The sequence below is a fragment of the Stegostoma tigrinum genome, chromosome 7 (genome assembly GCF_030684315.1).
Source record: "Stegostoma tigrinum isolate sSteTig4 chromosome 7, sSteTig4.hap1, whole genome shotgun sequence".
NCBI lineage: Eukaryota > Metazoa > Chordata > Chondrichthyes > Orectolobiformes > Stegostomatidae > Stegostoma > Stegostoma tigrinum.
The window spans coordinates 65854361-65880911 of record NC_081360.1 but is presented as its reverse complement, the minus strand read 5'-3'; the positions used below and the strand labels follow the sequence as shown (position 1 = coordinate 65880911).

The window sequence follows — 26551 nt, the reverse complement described above, 5'->3', positions numbered from 1 at the left end:
AATCACATATAAATAAGTATAGCGAGTTTTGAGAAGATATGTAGCTCAGGTTGAGGTTCTGGATGTGAGTTTGCTCACTGAGCTGGAAGGTTAGTTTTCAGATGTTTCGTCACCATTCTAGGTAACATAGTGAGCCTCCGGTGAAGCGCTGGCGTTATGTCCCGCTTTTTATTTATCTGTTTAGGTTTCCTTGGGTTGGTGATGTTATTTCCTGCTTTGGTGATGTAAAAAAACAGGAAATGACATCACCATGATGATATTACCTAGAATGGTGACGAAACGTCTGAAAACTAACCTTCCAGCTCAGCGAGCAAACTCACATCCATAAACAAGTATATTATGCAGATAACCTCAACACTGGTGGGGAAGTAAGCAGAAGGTGGCCCCAACACAGGACCATTGGTCTTTGGGCCATACGGTTGTTGCGTAGAATGTTGACTCCACATGTTAATATGTTGCAACATTTGCTGTATCCTTTGTAACATGCTGATAACAACAAAGTGAAGGTTGGTTATTCATACCAGGAAGTTTCACAGTTCAGTCAAATCACTGTTCCACTGCTGGTGTGAGGAGAAAGTAGCCATGACAACATGTACATATCTATTTGAAACTGTCATGGTAATGCTTATCCACAAAGTCCTTACAAGTAAGTCTTGTTTTTGAAGAAGTCTGTCAGTGTTCTGTGAAGGCCAGTACCATGTCAATTTAGATGTCAGTAAAAGCAGACACTTTCTCAATTTTGTCCTGAGTCTATTGTGGAAATTATTTCTCTTGGTCAGTGCACAACAATGTTGACTTTCATGTAAATTCAACCTTCAGACTTTAAAACATAGGGGCAGAAGTGGGTCATTAAACTCAGTGTGTCCTGTGCCTTTCAGTGAGTTTGTGACTGATTTGTTAGTCCTCGATACTACTTTTCTGCCTTTTCCCCAAAATACTTGAATCCTTTACTGATAAAAATGTGTCTGTCTCTGCTTTGAATATACTAAGTGACCCAGATTTAACAGCCTTGCACAATAAATAATTTCACAGATTCACAACTGTCTGAGGAAATAAATTGCTCCTCATTTCTGTTTTAAATGTCCAGTCCTTTGTTCTGAGATTACTTCCCCTAGTCCTAGACTATACCACAAGGAGAAACAACATTTCCACATATATCGTGTCAAATCCTTTAAAAATCCTATATGTTTCAATAAAGGCACCTCATTCTTTTATATTCCAATAGCCCAAGCCATCCTGTCCTCATAAGACAGCCCCTCAATACTAGGTATCAGCCTAGTGAACTAAATTGGTAGAATGTATGGCATCCTTGGACCAGGTTATCCCTTATTGCCTAGGCTTCCTAGAAGCAGTATAACAATAGGCCTGACTTGATTGTGTTGCATTGATCTGCAGGATATAATACGCATGCTGAACAGACCTCTGGCAGATTGCATTATTTGCCTCACATGGTTTAATTGCTTTGACAAATAACTCTCATGCGTTGCAGGCACTTTTGGGTGAAAATGGACTCTGCAGCTTGCTATTTAATGAGAGGTGAATAAATTTTATATTAAGAGGAAAAGTGAAAGTAAATTTTCTGTGATCAGAGACAATGGGAACTGCAGATGCATCCTAAGATACTGCTTGGCCTGCTGTGTTCATCCAGCCCCACACTTTGTTATCATAAATTTTCTGTACCAATTTAATTGTGTTTTGGAGTATTTTAACTGTACAGGATATGTTGATACATTCTATAACCTTGTATGAAGAAATTCATCTGCCAAATATCATTATTATAAAATTTGTTAGCAAGTATGCTGATGCAACCAAACTAATGACACACATTGGGATTTTACTAAATGGCCATTTAAATCTTTAGCTTTATGACTTACCATGAATATAAATAACTTTCAATGGCTGTATCCCATTTATTGGAGTGCTAGAATTAAGAGGAAGCTATGTGCTTCAGCTCCTTCTTGATGTTCAAATTACATTAATGTAATTAGTTAACATTCTGTGCCTTTTTTTTTGTTGAGGAAATTGTTGACTTTGGAATATTTTGTAATGTTTATCTACTGTTTTGCATGGCAAGCATATATGCTGATAATGTTTGTATCATTATTTTCCTGTGATAATTGGCCTAGGAAAACCCAACACTTAACCCTGAGGCCTGGATTTTCATTCACACGTTGGGTATGCTGAGTCAGGAGAATTCTCAATTTTGCGAACCCAATCTATAAAATGGCTGCCTGTACTTCTAATATTTGGTTCTTGGGAAGGTGACTGCATAAAGTTGGGGCAGGCAACCCCAGAAGAACTGTCAAACTTGGTGGGTGTGGAGGTGGTTTGATGAAAATACCTGCCTCAGGGATTCAGCATTATGTCCAGCTTTTAAAAAAAGAATAAAAGATGAATCCTCCAACCTTCACACCAACACACATCTTGCATTCTCCCCAGCCCTTTGCTCCTCACATCCCCATGGTAAACTGTATGGTAATCTATGCCCTACAATCCAAGCCAGTGTTCCTTTGTAGCTTCCAAACCAACTTTATGTCAACTAACCTCAACACATGCCACACACAGACGTACAACTCTTTCCCCTTTATTGCCAGTTTCCCTGGACTCCACCATGGACAGACTTCAGAATCCCTGCAGAAATTAGATAACATAAGATTTTAAGTGTGTATTGCAGATTGCGCTATAGTGGGATACACACTTATTCATAAAATTTTATTTACTGCATTTACTTTGATTCAACAGCATATAGCTATAAAACAACAAACATGTCGAGCACAACAATATTGGAAGTCACAGCCACTCATTAAAGTGTAAAAAAAAATACTTGTAGCTGGTGATCAAACCATGCATTGGCAGTGGATTGTCGTGAAATCAGTCATTCAGCAGTAATCCAATAGCCTGAGTGAAATAGCAAGGAAAAAAGCCTTTATACTGTTTCGATAGGCCCCACGGTCAGATTTGATAGTTGGTTTTGATGGGTCAATTAACAGATCTGGTGTGCTTGACAAGAATGATTCTGTGCACTTTTTATACATACCCTGCATTCTTTAACAATCCTGTGGAACACCTGATCTCACTCAAGGTGCACTTGACCTCCTTCAAAGGACCTGATCTACCATAAAGTTGTTCTTGGATAAGACCTAAATGGATACCATGGCTACCCAAAAAAAAGTCACAAAGTTCTGACCTCTGAGCATGTTCAATCTGCACAGTCCATGTTTCACACTAAAAGATGGCAAAATCAAATGAAAAATTGTGAAGTTAAATAATCTTCACTCATAAATGCCATTTACTATTTCTAATTATTATAAAATGTATACATATAATGTAAAGTAGAGCAATAAACATATGAGCTATACATTACTTGAATTGAATAAATATTAACTATTTTAAATGAGAATGGTAGTTCTGTCCATTAGCTATCCCATGTGTGTAGTATAAGATTTGTTTCATTTTATACAGTCTATAGAGTCTGACCTCTATACAGTCCAAAATGAAGAACCTAACGTTTAAAGATATTTAAAAAATCAAGTATGACCAAAGATTATGCAGTGTTTATGTGAGCCTATCTTTCTTCTACCATCCTTTATTTATTTATATGGCCTTAGGATAACTCTTTATCTTGGTTGTCAGTCTATTCTCATAATTCCTCATTGCTTCTCTTATCTGCTTTTTTGTCTCTCTTCTGAACCTTCAATGTTCCTCTTGGTTCTCAGTTTTATTTTCTATCTTAGACTTGTCATAAGCACACTTTTTTTTCCCCTTAATTTCTATTTCCCTGTCTCCCAGGAAACCCTGAAATTGTTTGTTCCAACTTTCCCATTTGGAGGAATATACCCCAGTTGTACCCAAAACATCTCCCCTTTTGAAGGCAGCCCATTGTTCCATTATTGGTTTTTCCTGCCAACCTCTCGTTCCAGTCAATCATGCCCAGTTCTGTTCTTGCCCCACTGAAGCTGCTGTCTGCTAATTGATTTCTCCACCTGTCAGTTATTACATTATCCGTCATCACCCTAAACCTTTTGAAAGAATGACTACTATACTCAAGATGAAAGTTTTATGTTTAAAAAAAATTATAAGTTTCTAAAGTAAAATCAATATTAAAGATGTGTAACATGTTCTGTAATTAATATAAAGTGCAGACATATTAAACTATTACAATCTGTCACATTACCAGATTAATACATAAATGTTGGATAATTTTGCATCAATATCAATTTAAAGTGCAATGAACTTTTTTAAAAAATAGCTTTTACATAAATGTAGACTGAATAGTGATTTGGTATTTAGGAAGATGCTATTTATGCTATTTAAATTTGAATGACCAAAAGCAACTTGGAGAGAGAAACACACAAAAAAGCAAAAATGGTGCTGAAATGCGAAATAGTGAAATACTGAGCAAGTGGGATAGCATCTGTGGAGGGAACCAGGCAAATGTGTTAGATCATGATGTCTTTTCACAACAATAAATGATCCTTTATGAAGATCCTTGTAGCTGTGGTCGTCTTGATAAATCTAAGCAAAATCTGTGTATAGTGAGTGAATGGTTATGCTGATTAGGATTGTGACAGGCACTGGCTTCTTCCTCACTGGATGGAATGGAAGGTCAACTATGACATGTTTTCTTACTAAGCTCATCTTACCATTTTTCTTCAAACCTTGTCAAAATGCTGAAATGAAGAGGTGAGAGTGACTGCCTTTGATATTGATGCAGCATTTAACCAAGTAGGGCCTTAATGCTTCCTAATATAATTGAAGTTAATGGGGATTGGGGAAGCTCTCCTTTCTTTGCAGTCACATATAGCACAAAGGAATTTGTCAATGTTTGATGTTGATCATATTGACTCCAAGGCATCAATGCAGGATTATTGCAGGTAGTGCTGTTTGCCCACCCATCTTTTAGCAGCTTCACCAACGGGCGTACCTCTATCATAAGGTCAGAAGTAGGAATATTCATTGTTGATAGCATAGTGTACCATTCACGCCTGTGAGACACTGAAGGCAATTATGGTTACACTCAGTAAGATCTGGATGACATACTGGCTTCATCTAATTAGTGGCAAATAACACTTGTACCACACAAGTGCCAAGCAATTACTCTTTTTAACAAATGAGAATCTAACCATATTTCCTTGACATTCATGGCATTAGCATTGGTGAATTTCCCACTATCAACATCCTGGGGTTACCTTCGATGAGAAGTTCAAATACTGTGGTACAAGACCAAGTCATAAACTAGGAATTTTGCAGTATGCAATTCATCTCCTATCTTCGCGCCCCCCCCGTCCACCGAACCCCTTCACTGCCTGTCCACCATTTACAACGTATAAATCAGAAATGTGATGAAGTTCTCTGGCCTTGTCTGGATGCGTGCAGCCCCAGTAATATCAGGTAGACTGCAGTGGTTGAAGAAAAAAGCCCTACATCACCTTCTCAAGCTCAATTAGGGATCGTCAGCAAATTCCAGCTTTACCAATGACACTTGCATCTGATTTAAAAAAGGAAACCCCACTTGATCTGAATTGGCATTGATGTATCCTTCCAGTCGTGTAACTGAGTAGCAGTCTGAATAGTAGAGATGTCATCAATTTTCCCTTCTTCATTCTGGAGGATCAGAGGCCAGTGATGTTGCTAAACAATGACTCCAGCTAAAGTAATTTGTTTCAGATTAAGTTGAATCTTGGTCTTTTCTCATGCACAAGACTTTGGCAGAGACTAATCTCCTGTAATGGTTGGCTACAAAAGCCCAAGTACTAGTCAATAGGCATCTTCCTATTTTGAAATAATGCAAGAAATAAAATAAATCATGAAGTGAAAAAAGAAAACAACAAAGGAAGAAACAATAGTTTAATTGATGTATTCACATTTCATGTGTGAACTGACTTTTTTTCAAGTATGTGCTATGTTGCAATTTTTGAAAAAATGTGAGTAATAACAATTTCAGTTAAAGATCCATAAGGGTCACTAAATGTAAGGTACATTTACATGCAGCATAACATGAATCCATTCTCTTTTCATATATCTTCAAAGCAACAAACTGAAAGTCTACAAAGCATCAAAGAACATATATTTCTAATCATTCTTCAGCATGGATTAAGTTACTTTAACATTTCCATCTATTCTTGCTTCTTACCACATATGCTGACTACATTTCAAATCAATTTAAGGCTTTGGTGTAATCTGCATGATAGTAATGAATAGGATTACTGTCTGAACAGATTTATGAAAAATTAGCATTTGAATAACTAAACTAATATATGCATTTAAAATTAAAGCTTAAGTTTAACATTGATCTTTGCTTGGAAATTGCCTGGTGTGTTTAATTAATTATAATGTACAAAGTAAATTGCCTTTGAAGCTAATGGAGTGAAAATGGTAAATTGTGTTAGATCTGTTGACATAATTACTGATTTACTACCAGGAATATCATAAAAGTAACTAATTTGCTAACATCGAGAAGTCTCTATCATCTTTTAATGAAGATTCTACGGTGATGGCACATATTCTTTGCTGGATAATAACTTTGAGCATTTGGTAATCTCACAGTAAACACCAACAGTTTCCTAGGTAACAAGGTGTAGAGTTGGCTGAACACAGCAGGCCAAGCAGCATCAGAGGAACAGAAAAGCTGACGTTTTGGGTCTGGGCAGCTTTCCTGCTCCTCTGATGCTGCTTGGCCTGCTGTGATCATTCGACTCTACACCTTGTTATCTCAGATTCTGCAGCATTGGCAGTTCCTACTGCCTCTCACCAACCGTTTCTTAACTGGTCTACTTGCAATTTTTTTCTCATTCAAATGTTAATATTAGAACCTTCTAAATTTGTCAAACCCTAAACTAAATGGGAAAGCTGCATGTTAATGATCTTTTCAACTTTGAAATCCACAATTCCTTCCATGTACTAAGATTACAGTGCAAAGCAATGTAATCAATTTCAATTAAGTCTTTTTAAAAGAGAAAGGTTTAACCCGTTATGTTGCTGTTTGTTCCAATGCACTTCTTTGTATATTTGTATCCTAGATCTCTCTATCCAAAGTAAGAATTTATTTTTTAAAGTGTACATGACCTCCTTGATTCCTTGTATCAACATGAGTTGGTGTTTCAGTTTAGAACAATCAAACTGCCCACCAAGGACTATAATTCAAAGCTAATCTAGACTCGTGTTGAATTCTCTTCTTTCTGTTGTGTTTAAAGTGTCCTAAGATTTTGTCATGCTGTGATTTTTATGTAAGTGTGAAATGGTTTTGTTTCACACCGATGTTGCTTTTCATGTACAAATGCAGTCTGAACTTTTGCAGGAGCAATGCTATTAAAGAATGTGTGGAGGAGGTTGTCTCACTTTGCTTTGTTTTGGAGTCAAATCAAGCCTTGATTTTCTATTTACATGACAAGTTTAGAGCTTGTGCATAGTTATAACTGAGATTAAAGAAATGCTGGCAACCCCCGAAGTCAAATCGTTTTGGAATACTTTAATTCAGTTGATGATATTTATGCTTATCTGAGAGGCAAATGAAGAAATTACCAGCATGAATTTCTTGCCTCATTGACTGACTGTACAATTAAATTCTTAGATTTCAGCAATTGGTCGAGACTTCAGGGTTAATTCGTGTTTAGACACGCCCAGGAGGTATTTGCCATGCAATCAGGAATTTATAGTTTCTGATTTGCTATCCATTTATATTAGTGAAAGGAAAATCTAAGAGCTGAGAGGTCAGAATTTCCTATCCAGTGGTCATTGTGAATGTTGGTCCCAGGTGATTGATTGATTGTTTCTAATTTGGCAAATAATCCCTCTTGTTTTGTCTTTCTGTGTGAGATTCAAATCTATTCCCAAGAAATCAATGCTCTTTTCCATTCTCATCTACTCTGAATGAAACTTAATTAAGAATATAAGAGAATACAGAGCAAGAATTGGGTCACTTTATTTATCAAGCATATTCAATCTACCCAATATATACATTTCAGCTCATGAACTTGAGCAAGTTGATTTAAATTTCTAATATAAAATTCTGGAAAGTGTTCACTTTGAAAGCAATTGTGTAATAATCTAGGGAATCAGCCTAACTTTGAAACTTTCATTAGCCTCTTACCAGTTCCTTTCTGCAGATGCAATTTGCATCCACTGTGTCGTCGTTATACAATGAGTGATGATCTTTGCGTATGTATTTGCCTTTTTTTTACAATAACCTGTTTTTCAAAAGTATCAGTTAATACAACCTAAATATGTATATATTTGTACTTTTTTGGTTGTAATGCACAGAACTAATTATTTTCATTGTACATAATCTTATTTTCAGAAAGGACCAAACAAAACACCAGTGGCTGCAATATGTCTTGTGGGACTTGTGACTATGGCATTTATCTTCATTGGACAAGTGAATATTCTTGCTCCAATAGTCACCATCAACTTTCTGCTGACTTACAGTGTGGTAGATTACTCTTACTTCTCAGTTTGTATGAGCTGTGATATTCAGCAAAATGAAAGAGAAAGGAATAAAGTAAATGCTAGCACTTACAAGCCATCACAGAAGCTGAACTTAGAAGGCCCACTTAAAAATGGATCCAGTAGCCTAATAAAGGGAAGTACAAATGGATCTTTACTTGAGTTCAATAAAGATATGAATCAGATCTTTCAAACAGTGCCTCATGACAGGAAAGCAGAGGTGAATAAAATAAATAAAGAAAAGGTAGTGAATCAATCTATCCGTTTAAAAAAGGTGAGAATACCTGCTAAACAGACACTGCAGAACAGTTTTATGTTGGATCTTGACAACACAAATACAATATTTAAGGAGGATGCCGACCAGGTCTCAGAAACAGAGCTTGCAGATGATCTGCCTGAACAGAACGCAAGAGACCTGTCGAAACTGGATGGAGGACACCACCAGGATTTGGAAAGTCCTTCTGTACCTCAAGTTGTGGAAGCCCATTTCAATGTTGAAAGCAACATAATTGAACCTCCAGAATTCTGTTATACAGACATAGATGACTCAGCAGAAACAAAAGGATATGGTAATTGTTTTTGGAATAATTGATCAATCTTTCAGCTTTTTTATGCAATCTTCAGAATAGTATTTAGTTAATTAATTAATGTTAACAGCTTATTTTGGGAATCACAGCTCCATCACATCACACTGGGTGGAAACTTTTGAATTAAGTTTTTGAATGTAAGTAATTTAGTCATAATGAATGGATGCCAATCTGTTTTATTCAATACCATTGCTAACAAAGATTAATGATCCTCCTTTTCCATTTACCAAATCAAATTAATTCCTCTCAAAGTCTTTTAGTGTTTGCTAATAAATATAGGCCATAAACACTTTAGGAAAAGATACTGCTCTCATTCCCATTTCCTGACTAGGCAACTCAGTATACTGAGTATGCAGCAGGTGACCAATGAATCAAATTGTGTATTGATACATTTCTTTGGTGATTCCCAATATTGACAATGCAATAGAATGAATCCTCGTGATAGCTAATATACCAAATGGTCGCTGTAACCCTATGTCACTGTACAATTCTCCTCATTCCCGCATCAATTTGGTTGCTCTGCTATGAAACCCTTATCAATGTCTTATAATCTTGAGTCTTGATTATTCAAAAACTTCATTCGTAAACTCCAAAATGTGTAAGTTGGAGCTTTCCTTACCCTGTACCATACCAAGACATGGTGTACAAACAACATTTGTTTCCTACTTCATTGCATAATATGTTAATATCCTGTCCGTATCAGTCTCTCCTTCTATAAACACCACTGTATTAACTTTCCTAGTCATGTAATTCAACCTGGAGTCCTGTGCACCCCTCTTACCTCTTTCAGGCATCTTGGTTCTAGAATTCCCACTGTTTAAAAAAAACCTAATTTTTAAAAGTATCACAAAAAGTCTTCTTTCCCATGAAGCCTTCCCAAACTTTCTGCAGCTCTGTTCTAATTATTAGTGTTTTAAAGACACAATAATAACTGGAAATTGTGGTTCATAATCATTAGTAGAACAAAGGGTAGTGACTTGAGATCCCTGAAGTCATAAAGTTAGGATCATTGTGTTTTATTAGCTTGGAAAGAGATCTTTTGGCGCATCTTCTCCATTGGAAGTCATCAAACATCCATAGATTCTAACCTCATTTTCCAGCACATGGTCTGTAGCTTTGTATGGTACACGTTTCAAGTGCTCATCTAAGTAATTTTTAAATGTCTTGAGCATTCCTGCTTCTACCACCCTTTCAGATTCCCACAATCTTCAAATTGAGCATTTTTTCCTAAAATCCCTTCTCAGCCTCCTGTTCCTTACCTAAAAACTGTACCCTGTAGTTATTGATCCTTTTATATTGTTGTATTACTATCATTGATCCTATTAACCCTGTCTATGGCCCTCAGAATTCTGTGCACCTCAAACAGATCCCACTCCCAAACTCCTCAGTCTTCTCTGCTCTAATCAAAGCCTAACTAGCCTGTCTTCATGGCTGAATTACTCCAGCCCAGGCAATATTGTGGTGAATCTCTTCTGCAACTTCTCTGGTACATTTGTAGCATGGCAACCAGAACTGCACACAGTACTTGAACCATGCTCTAATCTAATGATGTGGCTAGCTCCGTCATAAACGTCCTTGTTCTTGTATTTAATGCCATGGGTAATATCAATATCCCACTTTCTTTCTTAATTACCTTATCGACCTGTCTTGCTGCCTTCAAGAATTTATAAACATGCACACCAAAGCCCCTCTGATCCTTAGTACTTGCTAGGGCCTATCACTGAACATTTACTCTTATGTCTTGTTAGCTGTCAAAATACATCACCTCATACTTCCAAGATTAAATTCCATTTGCCATTGTTCAGCCCACCTAAAAAACCGTCTGTGTCATCCTGTAGTCTAAGGATTCCCTTTTCTTAATTTACCACATCAGCTATCTTTGTGTCACCTGAAAACATACTGATCATGTGCCCTACAGTCTTGTTTTAGAGTTCACATTTCATTTCACAGTGCACACCACCTAACCCACTGCAGTTTGGAAGATAGAAATTTTGAGAAGTTTTGAAATAGTTGAACCTCCTCCAGTTATGTGCCGTTGTCACTTTGCATCAGGTCAGGAGTTGAAGTCATTTGTGATTTGGGCATCAAAGTTCACATGTTGGAAAATTGGCAATAAGATGTCAAAAGGTAATCGATGGCATTCAAAATGCACATCACCACAGATCCTTCATTGCAGAAAGTCTGTAATACTCCTTTTTTTAAAAATTGCTGTTGTCTACTTGGCACTGACTAATCATAGAGAATCTGTGGAAAATGATCTGACACTAAGACTAAATTGAAGGTGCATGCAGAGTGAAGGAATGTAACAATTCTTTTGTAATTCCAACCATCAATGCAGCTTTATTTCAGAAATAATGTTCAATAGAAATAAGGATTACTGATTTTTGTTAAGTGTTTGACAATCCCAATACTGTTTCGTATTGACAATTATCACTTTTCTTTTAAATCTTGTTGGTGAAGAAAGGTAGAGCCATATTAAATTCAATGAATTAAAACATTATGCTTTGGTATGCTGAAGATGACATTTCATAGAATTGAATTATTAATGCCAGACATAGGTGATATATTAGCGATTATGAGCTATCCCAATGCTTTTATTTTGTTACTCCCGATCTGTAGGTTCCATAGAAAGGCAGAAGTCTCAGGAACCAGAAATTTACAGGATGCCAAAGTCATTTTATTCTAAACTCTGCAATCGTTGGTTGTCATTTGTTGGTGTAAGTATTTGATGGAAACTATTCAATGGCATAGCACATGGAGCATTTATGGAACACTTTCAAAATGGATTATATTAAGATTTTTCTCTTATGGAAGACACAGTTGCTTTTTAAAATTGGTGTAGCTATGTCCCAGCAAAATTTTAACAATCATGTAGATTACCCTCTTGTTCAGTGTTGGTGCTTTGTTTTTATTGAATGTGCCCTTTTTACATTATCCAGAGTCAGCTTTTTGTAAATTTCATCATTATTCATGATTTGAACATGTTCTTTAAAATTTGAATCCATTAGGTGGATTGTTGGTTGACTGTAATTATTATTTTACTTCGATGAGATTGTGCATTCTGTCAAAACTTCCAAATGCTTTTCTGAACTATTTTAAGGACTATGCACATTGCATTTAGAGATTGGGTGATTCATTGGCTTAGCTAGCACCTTTAGGTGTCAAATTGAATACAGCCCACATTGGTTTGAAATGTCCTATATTTGTTATCTGCAAAGATTCTAACTATCTTTTAATAGCCTTGCATTGGGCTGACTCAACATGTAAAAATGATTTAGAATTTTGCAGTAATTACTGATCATTTACAGATTATACTCTACATTAGAGAAGGCAAACGCAGGCTGGGTGACTGTTTTACAGAGCACTTGTGGTCTGTGCAAGCATGACCCTGACCTTCCCATAGCTGATGCTTTTGGAAAAATTTCTGTGAAACTGTGTGCCAGGATTGCTCTTTCAGTAAAGAATTGAACAAAGTCAAGTTAAGATGTTACGTTTTATTAATTGATTTAATATTGTTATTGTTTTCATAGGCAATAGTGTCAATTGTAATCATGTTTGTGATTCACTGGATTTATGCTTTAATTAACATTGCTGTGGCATTTTTCATCTACATTTATATTGGACAAATGAGTCCAGGACTTCCTCCTGGTGAGTTTATTTTAAACATTGCAGACATTATATTATGTTGTAGCTTTAATAATTGCTTGCAATTTTATGCTCCCCATAGATATGTGAACTTGAGCACCCCATTCAACCTTGGGTCAACTCCAGCATTCAATAAGATCAAGACTGATTTGGTTTTAGCCTTAGCTGTACATACCTGCATGGTCCCCAATAACCTTCCATTCTTTTATAGGTCAAAAATCTATTTAACTAAGCCTTAAATATTTTCAATGAGCTCCAATGCTCCCTGGGGAAAAGAATTTCAAAGACCAACACGAGTTAAAATGAACGTTAAATGTTATTCTGAGTGTAATTGGATCTTTTACATAACTGGAAATATACCATGAAATAAGAATTACATGATCAGAGATCGTGAAGAAGATAGTCTTGCACATATCAATATACTTGGAATCATTTTCTAACTTGACATTCTTGGTAGAGAGCTTCACCTGCCAGGAACATGAATGAGAAATTCAGGAATGTTCTAATATCATGCTAGGAAAATCAATTGCAGACTTAAATTTTAATATGCATTCTTTGGCATACAATGTCTCTCAATGGGATCTCAAAATCTCAAGTGGCTTTCTGTGTGGCTGGTGTTATAAAATTTATAGTGCTAAGTTAATGCATTTAACATAAAATTGTTCAATGACTAATCTTTTATCACCTTTTTATTTCATCCCTTTTGGTTTTTATTTCCCGAATCAATTCAACATGATTTCCAATAAAGGTTCATTTGTTTTGTAGAATGTAGTAAGAAAGATATTGTTTCATCAAACTCTGCTTCCAAGAGTGAAGAACAATTGTCATTGTTTCTGTCACAAAAACTGGTTTAACTTGTACAGAATAAAGGATTAAAATTTGCCGCAAACGTGTAATTACTGTTAAAACAATTAACCTGTTGGCTGTAACAGTTATTTTATTGTGAAAATACCAGTTCACCTTGTTCCAAGAAATAATTACATTGAAGTGTAATCCCTTCAAATACTTTTTAAAACACATTAAAATCTGAGTTGCATGACTAATCACATGCTGCACCTTCTGTCTGTCTGGCTCAGTACCAACTAATGTCTGAAAGTGTTGAGTAAAGCAGATTTCTCATCACACTGAAGTTATTTTGTTTTATGTGAGAGCCCCCGTACTGCAAAGGAGGCTTTTCCATTTTGGGATGAAGATTATACGATCAGACATTAGCTCACCCCATTCTGTGTTTTCCTCCATCTAATTACACAAAAAGAGAAGCAAAATACTGCACATCCTGAATATTTGAAAGAAAGTGCTGGAATACTCAGATGTCAGAAGCTCTAGAGAGTGAGACAATGTTAATTTTGGATGTGTGGCAGGAAATTCATATGGACTATTCCAAGAAGGTTGCTTTATTAGACAATATGCGTGTATTTTATATAATAAAGAAAATGTCTGGTCCCATGCTCAACTTTATATGTTGCAACAAGGCTCTGAACACAGCAGTAGAGTCGTTCATCAGAATGGAGTTGTAGCCAGTGAGGCTTACTTAGCAGGCCTGTTGTAATTTGTTGTATTAGATTGTGTTTTAGCTGCATAAAGTTGCATTTTGCGGTATTCTGCTTTGGGCCAATAACTTGCAACCATGTGATATTCTATTTTAGTCATTGTTCAAATTTAAAGTGGTTTAAGTATTGCAAATCTGATTTTTCAGGCACTTATGAACATCTGGATGCAGGGCCTTCAGATATCCCTACAATAGCATATCATTTGTGACAATTCTGCAACAGTTGGCACCACCTGTTTAGAGAAATGCTTATGTGTCCTTACTGCATTTTAGCTGGGTTGTTGTGCAGTCTGCTTGTTAGTGTCTTTGTGAATGGGTCACGGGAGTCATTCAACTAGCTATTGTACAAAATGCAGCATGGAATAGCTAACTGGAAATGTATAGATTTTCAGAGCTGGAAAAGAGTCAGCTACGAAAAGAAGTAAAAAATACATTATTCAGCGTGAATTACAGGGTGCATCATAAAGATTGGTGCATTTTCCATCTCCTGTTGCAGAAATGAAAAGCTATACAAATGATGGAATCATAGAAATCTACAGCATGGAAATAGACTTTTTAGCCCATATTATCCGTGCCACCATTTTTCACAATTAAGTTAGTCCCATTTTGAGTCAGAGGTCTACAAGATGGAATTGGAATTTTGCCCCCGTACACTCAGTGTTAAAACTATGGAATATTAGCAAAGTTAATTTTTTTAAAACAAGCATCAGCAAATAAAAATTGCATTCCTGCTATAAGTGCTAGGGAAACTGTGTTAGAAGCACTACTGCAACTCAGATCTCACAGTGGAACAGAAAAGGCAAACAGGAGAGATTTTGCAGGTTTTGAAGACTCAGTTTGAGTCCTATATTAATGTTACTTCTGTGATAATGGGAACTGCAGATGCTGGAGAATCCAAGATAACATTAATGTTACTTCTGAGCACGTTTTCTTCAACATCAAGAGGAGAGCGAGATTGTTGATCTGTACACAATTACACTGAAACATCCAGGTGAATCATATGAGTTTGAACACCTGAAGGATTGATTTATTGTCACATGTACCAAAGTACAGTGAAAAGCATGGCTTATGAGTGGTAAGCAAGGATGTACAGATCAAAAAGACTTAAGGCAGAGGCATTCAGGTTAAATTGCAAAGGGCATACGCTAGAATAGATCAACATGAGCAAGATCAGCATTATTTGAAGCTACAGAGTCCATTCATCAGTCTGATAATAGAACATAGAACAATACAGCACAGAACAGGCCCTTCGGCCCTCCATGTTGCGCCGGCCTGTGAACTAATCTAAGCCCCTCCCCCTACACTATCCCATCATTATCCATATGTTTATCCAAGGAGATATTATCCAAGAACAAGGGCTTTGGTACATCAACAATAAAGCAATTATAAATGCAACTTCTCATTCATGTCAAAATGAAAATTACAAGTTGAACTTAAATCAAGTAGAGTCTTTCCCTTAGAGGGCTTATTTATGGAGACATTTGAGTGATATTGTACCTTCCAGCTTTTATTTGACAAAGGCAGTGAATGAGGCAAATGGTGAAAGGTAAGCTGGAGTTATACGTTGCAAAAATGACGTCCCATTGTCCTTGTAGGAACTTAAGAGTGTTCAGCAAGATCAGTAGGTCAGAAGGTAACATCCTTGGCCTTGACAGACAATATAGAATGGCTCTGTTCAAACTGGTGTAAAGGCTGCTTATTATTTGATCCTTCTGGGAATAGGCTTGCTGCATTACCTGTATGGCCAGGAAGAAGCTGTTCCTGAACCTTCTGATGCATGTGTTCAGGCTTCTGTTTCTTCTGCCTGATAGAAGAGGTTGTGGGAGATCATTACTGTGATGGGGTGGGTCTTTGATGAGGTTGGCAGGCTTTTTGTGCTAGCGAGCCATGTAAATGGAGTCCATAGATGGATGGTTAGCTTCTGTGATGGTGTGAGCTGTGCATACCACCTTCTGTAGTTTCTTACAGTCCTGGCTAGAGCAGTTGCCATACCAGGCTGTTGTGCACTCGGAAAGTATGCCTTCAGTGGTGCAATTGAAGGCATTGGTGAGCATCCTTATGGACGTGCCAAATTTCCTGAGCTACCTGAGGATGGTCTGATCAGGGATCAGATTATTTGAGATGCAAGAGGCCCAGCTGTAGAAATATTTCTGAGAGATGAGGAACTCACTTTCAAAAACCTTTCAACACGTGCAGAAACTGTATGGTTGTCAATCATGAGATACATGATGGCAGAACAGATGAGACTTTGCAATTGGTGAGCCATATTCCAGGCTAAATGAAAACAACTGACTGGAATAAAGGAAGGATATTTGCAGAAAGTCAAGGCAAATGGACAAACACTGCAGAAGTCATCTTTCAAAGGGACAAAAAGCTTAATCAGTGCGGGGAAAGCAGTGATGCAAGAAGCTGAGTTACTTTGATCCAACTGTTTAGCTAGAAAGGAGCAAAACAAGCCTATAAAAATGGCTAAGTGTGGGGCTGGATGAACACAGCAGGCCAAGCAGCATCTTGGGAGCACAAAGCTGACGTTTCGGGCCTAGACCCTTCATCAGAAAAAGCTTTCAGAAAGCAAAGCTACAAAAGCAAGCCACAAGTCCCAGGTAGACACTAGTTCTTTCTGGAACACCATGAAGGTCTGAAGTCACATGATACCAGGCTATAATCCAACAGGTTTATTTGACATCAGTAGCTTTCAGAGCGCTGCTCCTTCGTAATGTGAAGTGAAGAAAAACATACAGGCCCAGAATTAATAGACAGAGAGATCAAAAGATCATACAAATGGTGTGAATGGATTGTCAATTAATAAGTCTGTGCAGGTGATCAAAAGTGTCAGAGAATGATACCTTGAAATGAAGACCTTGAAGTTAAGGGTCAGGCTATTATCATGGAATAATGCTCATGTCAAGAGGACAAATTCGGCTGAAAGCCCAAATAAGAGGAGCTAGAAAAGTAACTGACAATTCACACAGACTACGTTAGCAAGTGGTAGCAGTGGGGGGAAAAAAAGTCCCTGGAAAACTGAAAGTATACATGGTTCCAAAGGACCCTAATAACGTTTTGAAGAAATCTCACTACCCCGTGTTATCCATTGGAGCAATTTTGCCACAATCAACAAATGCAAAGGATGTAAAGAATGGTTAGTAGCGAAGCTGGATGAAGTGGCAATTTTCAAATTCTATCCTTTGGATACCATTTGAGAGATACAGATGGTTACATACGCCATTTGGCATTTCCATTGCTCAGTTTTACATAGGAAACATACAGGAATGAATAATCTTCCAGGAATGGAAGCTGTTGTGTATGTGAGGACACAATGGAAGAAGTCATCATGTAGTATGATCAGAATCTTGGCGTGATTATTCAGTGTGAGAGAGGGAGACAGAGACAGGTTCACAGTTGAACATGAAACTGAAGAGGATAAAGGTAATTGAAAGTGCCTGAAGTTAAGGATATAGGTTATGTACTGACAGCAAAAGGATATCTTCCAGATTCTGACAAAATTGAAACAGTCGCAGAGATGAAGTATTCATCAGACATGAAAGCAACAATTTGTTGGATATTTCAAAGAAAGTTCTTGCGTAATCTGCCATCAGGGAGTGAACCTAAATACATGTTAATTGCTAAGGCCACAGAGCAAGAAACAAAATTCATTGCAATCAGACAATATCAGTGTTGAATCCTACAATGTTGATGATGAAGTCACCTTGCAATGTGATACCAGTGTAAAATGACGTAAAGCAACCTTTACGCAGCAAGATCAACCAGTTGCATTTGCATTCAGGTTGTTAATGCAAACTGAATGCACTATGTTGAAAGTGTGCTATTATTTTTGTTTTTAAGCACTTTAACGCCTAAATGGATAAGACAAAGTGATAGTGGAGTCCAACTACAAATACTTCAAAACATTTTCCTCAGTCTGCTTCTTTCTACTCAAATGGAGCAAAAGATGTTACATCCTTTGCAAAGATGTAATGCAGACAAGACACACAATCAAGGGAAACAGATCTACATTGCGAATGTGGTCTCAACAGTTGAGGATACAAAGACAATGTGTGAGATCTTCCAGCAATAACTTGACGTACGCTGGAGCTAATAACCTCACAGAGACACTGGATACGAAATACCAGTGCCTTGCTCAAATTTAGAAAACTATACCACAAGATGCAACTCTGCAAATACTGCAGGAAGTAGAGATGGAGGGATGGCATGAAAGCAACAGTGATACGAAAGTTGCAATGAGCGAGTATCGGTTGTTGGTCATTTTCACAGATGAATTTATAACCCAAGATGACATCTTGCACAAAGGGAATAAAGTTGTAACCGGAGATGAGAAAAAATAATGCTGAGTTGCATCCTTGCAAGTCATCATGAATTTGAGTCTAATCTGACAAAGACAGAAATGTGCAATGGGCCAAATGTGAGCACTGAGATCAAGGACCATCTTCAATACTTGAATCTAATACCAGGTTAAACAGCTGCTTGTGATGCCTGATATATAAACAGATCACAGATGAATCTTGGAATAGATGACTTTACTCTCAGGAATGAATTACCTTGTCGCCGTTGAAACACTTTTCTGATTACAGGGAGTTAGACCAGTTGACATCAGTGACTACCAGTGAGATTGCAATATGCTTGAAAGAATACTACAGTTGTTGTGTATTCCTGATTTTGTGATGAGTAACAATGCCTTCAATTCCTAAGTGAAGAAATCAGCTACTTCATGTAGTATTCAATACCATGCATCATCTCTGTTATTCCCAAGTTAAATGGAAAAGCTGAAGTGGCATTGAAAATTGTCAAAAGGACTGTAAAGGAATGAGAAACTCCAGCATGGATGTGTGCAAAGCACTCTTTGAATCAAGGAACATACCTTCTGAACACATGGAAAGTAGTCCAAGACAGATAAATGTAACGCTGTACCGAAAAAAAAAAAACAACTGAAGCCAAAAGTAACAACAGGCATGAGTGACAATATCAATTGTGAAATGACACTTTGATGAAATGCCAAGTCATTGTCAGAGCTGAGCACTGGAGAGCTGTAACAGTGCAATGCCCTCACTAATATTAGCCAATTCGCAACTAGGGACTTGTAAGGGGCAGTTGTCACCTTGATCATGCATGGTGACCAAAAGTGAGTCCGTAAACTTCCATGTAATTATCAAAATAAATCTTTAGAAACCTGAAGCTGTTGAAAATTACATTTAATCAAAACTGTGCTTGATTGTAGGCAACTAACAAATAAGCAAGTGGAAGCAATTGATAAATACTGCATTTGATTTTGGTGCTGCTAATTATTAAAGGAAAATGTTATAGAAACTTTTGCCTCCCACTAAATGGTGACTTGCAATAAACAAACCCCATATTAACTGCACATTCTTACATCTTTATTCAACTAGCATGATTTTCTGCATGATCCACTGCATGGGTGGACCTCCTTGCCAGGGAAAGAAAATTCTAGTATGATTTCAGAATAAATTGTAAGACATGAAATTATTCCTGAAGATGATATTTTGCTGTCTTTAAGAAAATAGATTGTTAACAACCCTGCGGCATTCTAATAATGGGTTAAGCTCGTGAAGAATTATGCAGCTCATTATGTGACCTCCTTCCATTTCCCCCATACTCCTGCAGTCATTTTTAAATTACCGTAATGTGTTTGAGTTTAGGGTTGATAAGTTTTATGAAATCCAGTTTTGTGTTGTTTTACAATTCTGTGAGATCCACCTTCACCATCAGTTAAAGATACCTGCAAAATTGACAATGCACATTTCGTATTGATTTATATATCAAATTTGAAGGATGTAACACAACCTTTGGTATTGATAAGACTTGTGTTCTTCAGATTTGTTTGGCATTCAAAATAAGTTTTGTGATATCTTAACACTCTGCACTTGTTGTTCTATACACCTTGGGCTAGATTTTGTTGTGCAGATGGATTGGGAAAGTTGGTATTTGGGAAAGCAGGGAACACAAACTACCCCGAAGCAAGTGCAGCAGAATTGACAGTCAATTTTCAACTGAGACACATTTGTTATCATTTTGCTTCTTATTATTGCTGAGCGTATTCTTAACTTTGAGCTTTTAGGTTTGTCTTAAATCTATTTCTCTTCTGCAGTAGTAACTTTGAATATTTTCTCCACAGGCCAAGCGAATAACTTCAACTTTTTACATTGGATTCAGACAGTCTATAGTGGGTCGAGGAGGTTTGTAAGAGTTTCATAATCATAACATGGCAGAAATATGAAAAGCAGCTATTTGGAATCTGATTCTAATTTTGTTGAAAATTACTTACTCAGTACTTCATATGTGTTCTGCAGGAATTAGATCTTCGGCTCATTGTCCATTGATGCTTCACTTGAGCTGTTTTCTTGGCAGTTTTTGTTAATGGTGATTGCATTTCACTTTCAAAGGGAGGTCCTCAGTCTATTGTGTATAGAATGAGAACTGAACTTGCACAGTTGACCTTATTTTGACCACATGCCAGCCATCTAGCCAGCTGAGCTAACCTGCCTCCATTGCACCTTACATTGCACTCAAAATTCTGCAGCAAATTTTATGGCTAAATTTGAAGCTGATGTGTAGCTTCAAAGAGATGTGCATGCGAACAACTGTGTGTCACATCATCATGTCTTCAAATGGTACAACAATTATACATTCCTGAGTGTTTTCACAATGCCAATTAATTAATTTGCCACCCTATGACGACTTATTCTGCTCCTTCCAAATGTCAAATAGTACAGGAGAGATGTCAGATGAGAAAATAAATTATACCATAGCTTCAGTAAAATATAAGCTGAAATGATAGGAATTAGGATTTAATGTGAAGATTTCCTGTAGGATTTTCCACTGCAAAGTTTCCCCTACGGAATGCTGTCATTGCACATTTATTTTCTGGCTGAGTCCTTTTGACTGATCACTCTGTTGCTTAATTGAATTCAAACAAACTGTGATTTTATTCCAAAATTCATTCAACAGATAATTCACATTTTTTTTGAATATCAGACACATTGAGTGTTTTCCCATTTCTCTTCACAGTGGAAATACTTCCACACTCATAAATAACATGTCAGATTTTTGATAGTGGCCACAATTTCCAAACAAATGAATTAAATGCGCTGAAGCTTAAAATGTAAAGTAAAATTATGCCATCAGCAAGTATGTAGTCCTGATACAAGCTGATAATTTGATTTTCAGTTGGCTGCTATTTGCTAGAATATCAACCTGTAGTAAAGGTCTTAAATATGGATCTCAGTTCCTTGTCCTTACTTATATGTTGCACTTTTTATGCCAGTACTTAACATTGCAAACTACAATGTAGACAGTTATAGTGGAAAATCTGTATGATAGATGTACAACTGTTCAAAAAGGTATGCCTATTCCTTTGAATAAATATAAAACAACGTAGAAAGTGCAAATTTTCCGATGTCTGTTCTTGTGCCCACTTCGAAGACAGTAACAGAAATTTCATCCCTTAATTGTTTAAGGAAGAAACCAGAATTACAACAATGGTAAGAGCAGTGGGGAAACAAAAATGTTTACTGATGGCTAAAAGTGTGCTGGAGACAATGGGTTAAGTCAAACCAAGAGCATTTTAGGACCATTCTTCTGGAAAACTCCTTCCCAATAACAGTTAAATTCTGTGTCTTAATGGTGTCAAGTCCTTGGGCCCCAAGCAATCTTCCAAATCAGACTCCACATGCAGGCACACGTATATCCGGATTCTAGGGTCAATGTCTGAGCTCGTAAGTATGTTATTAAACCATGTAGAATTTAGAACATAGAACATAGAACAGTACAGCACAGAACAGGCCCTTCAGCCCACAATGTTGTGCCGACCATTGATCCTCATGTATGCACCCTCAAATTTCTGTGACCATATACATGTCCAGCAGTTTCTTAAATGACCCCAATGACCTTGCTTCCACAACTGCTGCTGGCAACGCATTCCATGCTCTCACAACTCTCTGCGTAAAGAACCTGCCTCTGACATCCCCTCTATACTTTCCACCAACCAGCTTAAAACTATGACCCCTCGTGCTAGCCATTTCTGCCCTGGGAAATAGTCTCTGGCTATCAACTCTATCTATGCCTCTCATTATCTTGTATACCTCAATTAGGTCCCCTCTCCTCCTCCTTTTCTCCAATGAAAAGAGACCGAGCTCAGTCAACCTCTCTTCATAAGATAAGCCCTCCAGCCCAGGCAGCAACCTGGTAAACCTCCTCTGAACCCTCTCCAAAGCATCCACATCTTTCCTATAATAGGGCGCCCAGAACTGGACGCAGTATTCCAAGTGCGGTCTAACCAAAGTTTTATAGAGCTGCAACAAGATCTCACGACTCTTAAACTCAATCCCCCTGTTAATGAAAGCCAAAACACCATATGCTTTCTTAACAACCCTGTCCACTTGGGTGGCCATTTTAAGGGATCTATGTATCTGCACACCAAGATCCCTCTGTTCCTCCACGCTGCCAAGAATCCTATCCTTAATCCTGTACTCAGCTTTCAAATTCGATCTTCCAAAATGCATCACCTCGCATTTATTTCCTAACCAGGAATCCATCAACCAGTTAAATCTTATATTTTAGTGCCCATGTCTGTCAAAATCTAGGTTACCCCTTCATAGTAATGCCAGATAAACTTCATGCCAGTGTACACTCACTTTAGATTTTGTTGCTGCCACATAATGAAATCTACTATTTGCACTGTGATGTGTATTCTAGCATTTAAAACTTGTTAGGGCTGAAACTGAAAATGGGGAGAGTTGTTGAATTCAATCTCTGCAAAACTTCTAGAATACCCTTTACTAAACATGAAATCTAACTCCTTTGGTAATCAGTGCCTTTTATTTATGTTTCATAAAACTGTATGTTCTGGTTTAAAGAAAGGATTTCACATATGGTCTGGTTTTTTTTCTACTTAAGCCATTTTTCCTCCATTACAAGATGAAGGCTTTTTGAAAATAATTGCCCTTTGACTATCAGACATGCAAATTAAAGCGGGCACGTCCATGTATTTATAAGCCATAAACAAATCACTTGGTATCTGATGTCTGAAAGGTTATCCATACAGGTATTTTGATCAGTAAAGGTACTTAACTCCATTTAATAATGGTTGTTATTTTGCTGAATGTGCATTGCCATTTTAAACAAAGAATTAAAATGTATTTCTTGTTCATTGTTTCCATTTCTTTAATTTTTGTCCCTATGACCTTTGAAACATCAACCAAGGAGAAGGAATACAAAATAACAAAGTGTGAAGCCGGATGAACACAGCAGGCCAAGCAGCATCTCAGGAGCTTTTGTGCTCCTGAGATGCTGCTTGGCCTGCTGTGTTCATCCAGCTTCACACTTTGTTATCTTGGATTCTCCAGCATCTGCAGTTCCCATTATCACTAAGGAGAAGGAATAACTTCTTTCCAAGCTTCTGCCAATGCCACTTTAAAATGGCTGCTAACTGGCTCAGAAAAGCATCTTCTGTGCAGCTTCTGCCACAAATTCTTCCCTCCCTCTTTTGGATGTTCCAAACTGCAGATTACAGTTGAGAACTTTGCCTGTTGACCATTCCTTTGCTTTGTTTTTTAATTTGTGACTCCAGGCCAGATTGCAGTTCCTGACCCTCAATATAAATCAGTTCAGTCAGATTTTGAAACACTGTATTTGCATTTATAACCAAGTATTGATCAAACTTATTTCTTGATTTCAGGAAAGGAACATCGCATGAGAAACAGATTATAGTGACACCCTCATTTATGACAGTCGGCATGGCAACAACTCAATTAACCGAAGAGAATGCTGACTTTGCATCCCGGGACCGCTACCATCATTCCTCAGTCATTAGTCGTGAAGTTCTCAGCCGTCATTTGAACTGAATACCTACTCTCTGTTGATCTTCTTCCTTTGTGACTGTCTTTGGTTGGCAGGCCTTGAAAGCTGTTAAAATTCTGTTGTAAAATCTAACTGCAAGTTTACATGAGGCACACTTGCTTTCAAACCACTTGAAGAATAGAATTAATAAAATATTAGGGTCGCTATAACACTACTACAGAGGTATACTGCTAATTTACATGCAAATCTTTAATAATTGTGAATGCATGAATAGTTTTCATGCTATTTTTAAGGGGTTTCCTTCAGTTTACATGTATTATGGTTTAATTCAGGTTTTTGCCAAGATATTTAGAATAACTTGAACAGAAATGCTGACATTTTTCTACCATATTTGCCAAATATGCTACAAGCAGTAGATGACATTGTGCTGAAGTGGAGGCGTTATGTTAGTTTTGGCAGGATTGCTGGCCACTCCTGATTTTCTGCGTTAAAACTTAGGAGTCAAAAGAAAGCAGATTTTGAATGTCAAGCCTATTTTTTACAAAAATATTTGAATTCATATTGTGGGTATGGTTTTAATAACACATATTTGTGGCAGCTTGGGTGCAGGGAACCCTGCATATTGTTAAAACACCTTTCTCCTTGTTCCTTGCATCTAGGCTGAATATTTTCTTTCTTAATCTGAAGAATTAAGAATATTTGATGCCACAAAAGAAAGGAAATATTCAAATAGGTTCCATGGGTTGGTTAGCTCAGTTGGCTGGTTGGCTAGTTTGTGATGACAACAGCATGGGGTAAATTCCCAGCTAATTGAGATTATCATAAAGATCCTACCTTCTCAACTGCACCCCTCCCCTGAGGCATGATGACCCTCAGGCTAATTCTGTAATGTATGTAAAATTTCAGAATTGCTGAACAAAAACTGAAAGAACTGCAGATACTGGAAATCAGAAACAAAAACAGAAATTGCTGGCAAAACTCAGCAGGTCTAGTAATATCTGTGTAGAGAAAGTAGAATTAATGATTCAGCTCCAGTGATCTTTCTTCCGAGCCTTCTACAGGTCTGAAGAAATGTCACTGGACCCCAAAACATTAACTCTGCTTTCTTTCTACTGATGCTGCCAACCTGCTGAGTATTTCTATCAATTTCTGATTTTGTTTCAGAATTGCTGAATGTTAGTTTCAAAAAGTTCTTTAACATTATTAGTTTTTAAAAATGTTACCAAATACAGAGAAAGCCTGCGTTAAATGAATAGAAATGATTACAAATGTAAGAGATTTTGTATCACTTTTTAAGTGCAATATATCCATGATCAAATAACTGAAATACTCTATAAAATTAACAATAAAGAAGAACAATATTATTAAAGAAACTGACTGAATATACCTCATTATATTCCAGCTTAAAATGAATATAAGCGGTTCCATATATTTGAACAATGGCTATATTCAAAAAGATGATGTTTCAGGAACAGTCAGCCTATACTCCCTTAAAAAGAAATAATTGGGAAACAGGAGAGTTAAATACTGAGCTCTTTGGGTGACAAAAGAGGTAGAAATTGTGATAAAGTAAGAAAAAATATGCTTACGACCGATTTCAGGTAGAAAATGCAATCAAAAGCCAGGTTGAACATATAAGGATCAACGGGATGGTGGAAATAAATATGAAAAGCAAAGATGGAGTATGAATTGAGATTGGCAGCTAACATAAAGGATGTAGTAGAAGAAGCAGTGGGGCCAACGTTAGACCAAAACATGGAAGCAGAGAGATGGCTGAGATATTGAATGAATTCTTTGCGTCTGTATTTGCAAATAAGAAGTCATGGTGAAAGAAAAGGAAAATCAGTCAGTTGAAGGATTTTAATTTCATAAGGTTGTTTTGAATAGACTGCTTGTACTTAATTGACAAGATGCTGGAATTAGATGAGATGCATCCAAGAATAATGCGCAAGAGAAAACAAGTATTGTAAAGGCCCTGGCAATAATTTTTTCAGTCTTCTTTTGACTCATGAATGATGTCAGAGGACAAAAAACATTAAACACGTGTTCGATAGTACTTGCAAGAACAAGCTAAGCAACAACAGATAGTTTAACTCCAGTAATTAGGAAATTTCCAGAAACAATATTCTGGACAAAATTAACAATCACATGGATAAATGTGGGTTAATTGAAGAAGGTGAGCATGAATTTCTTAAGGGAAAATCATGTTTAGCTAACTGGAGTTTTGTTTGAAGAAGTAACACAGGGATTTGATCAGGGCAACGCCATTGATGTGGTGCCCATGGATTTCGAAAAGGCATACTACATAGTGCTGGACAACAGATTTGTGAGCAAAATTGGACTTTATGAAATAAAGAGGTAGCAACATGGATATGAAGTTGGCTGAGTAATAGGAGACAGTAAATAATGGTTAATAGATGTTATTTAGGCTGGGGTAGGATTGTATTGGAATCCCCTGGGGCTCAATGCTGGAACCTTAGTTTTTCCTAATTATATA

General features: G+C 37.1%; 1 protein-coding gene across 8 annotated transcripts in view; it reads left to right on the top strand.

Moving 5' to 3' along the window:
- slc12a8 (solute carrier family 12 member 8) overlaps window positions 1-25402 on the top strand; it is a 155079-nt gene extending 129677 nt beyond the window's left edge. For 7 of the 8 annotated variants that reach the window (XM_059647374.1, XM_048534977.2, XM_059647375.1 and 4 more), the window contains 5 exons: window positions 8297-9011; window positions 11649-11746; window positions 12560-12677; window positions 20372-20432; window positions 23933-25402. In XM_059647374.1, coding sequence (XP_059503357.1) covers window positions 8297-9011; window positions 11649-11746; window positions 12560-12677; window positions 20372-20432; window positions 23933-24098 — 1158 coding nt within the window. In that variant the 3' untranslated portion in view covers window positions 24099-25402. The remainder of the gene's footprint in view (window positions 1-8296; window positions 9012-11648; window positions 11747-12559; window positions 12678-20371; window positions 20433-23932) is intronic. The other variant, XM_059647378.1, reaches the window with a different exon arrangement.
- Window positions 25403-26551: the final 1149 nt, after the last annotated feature.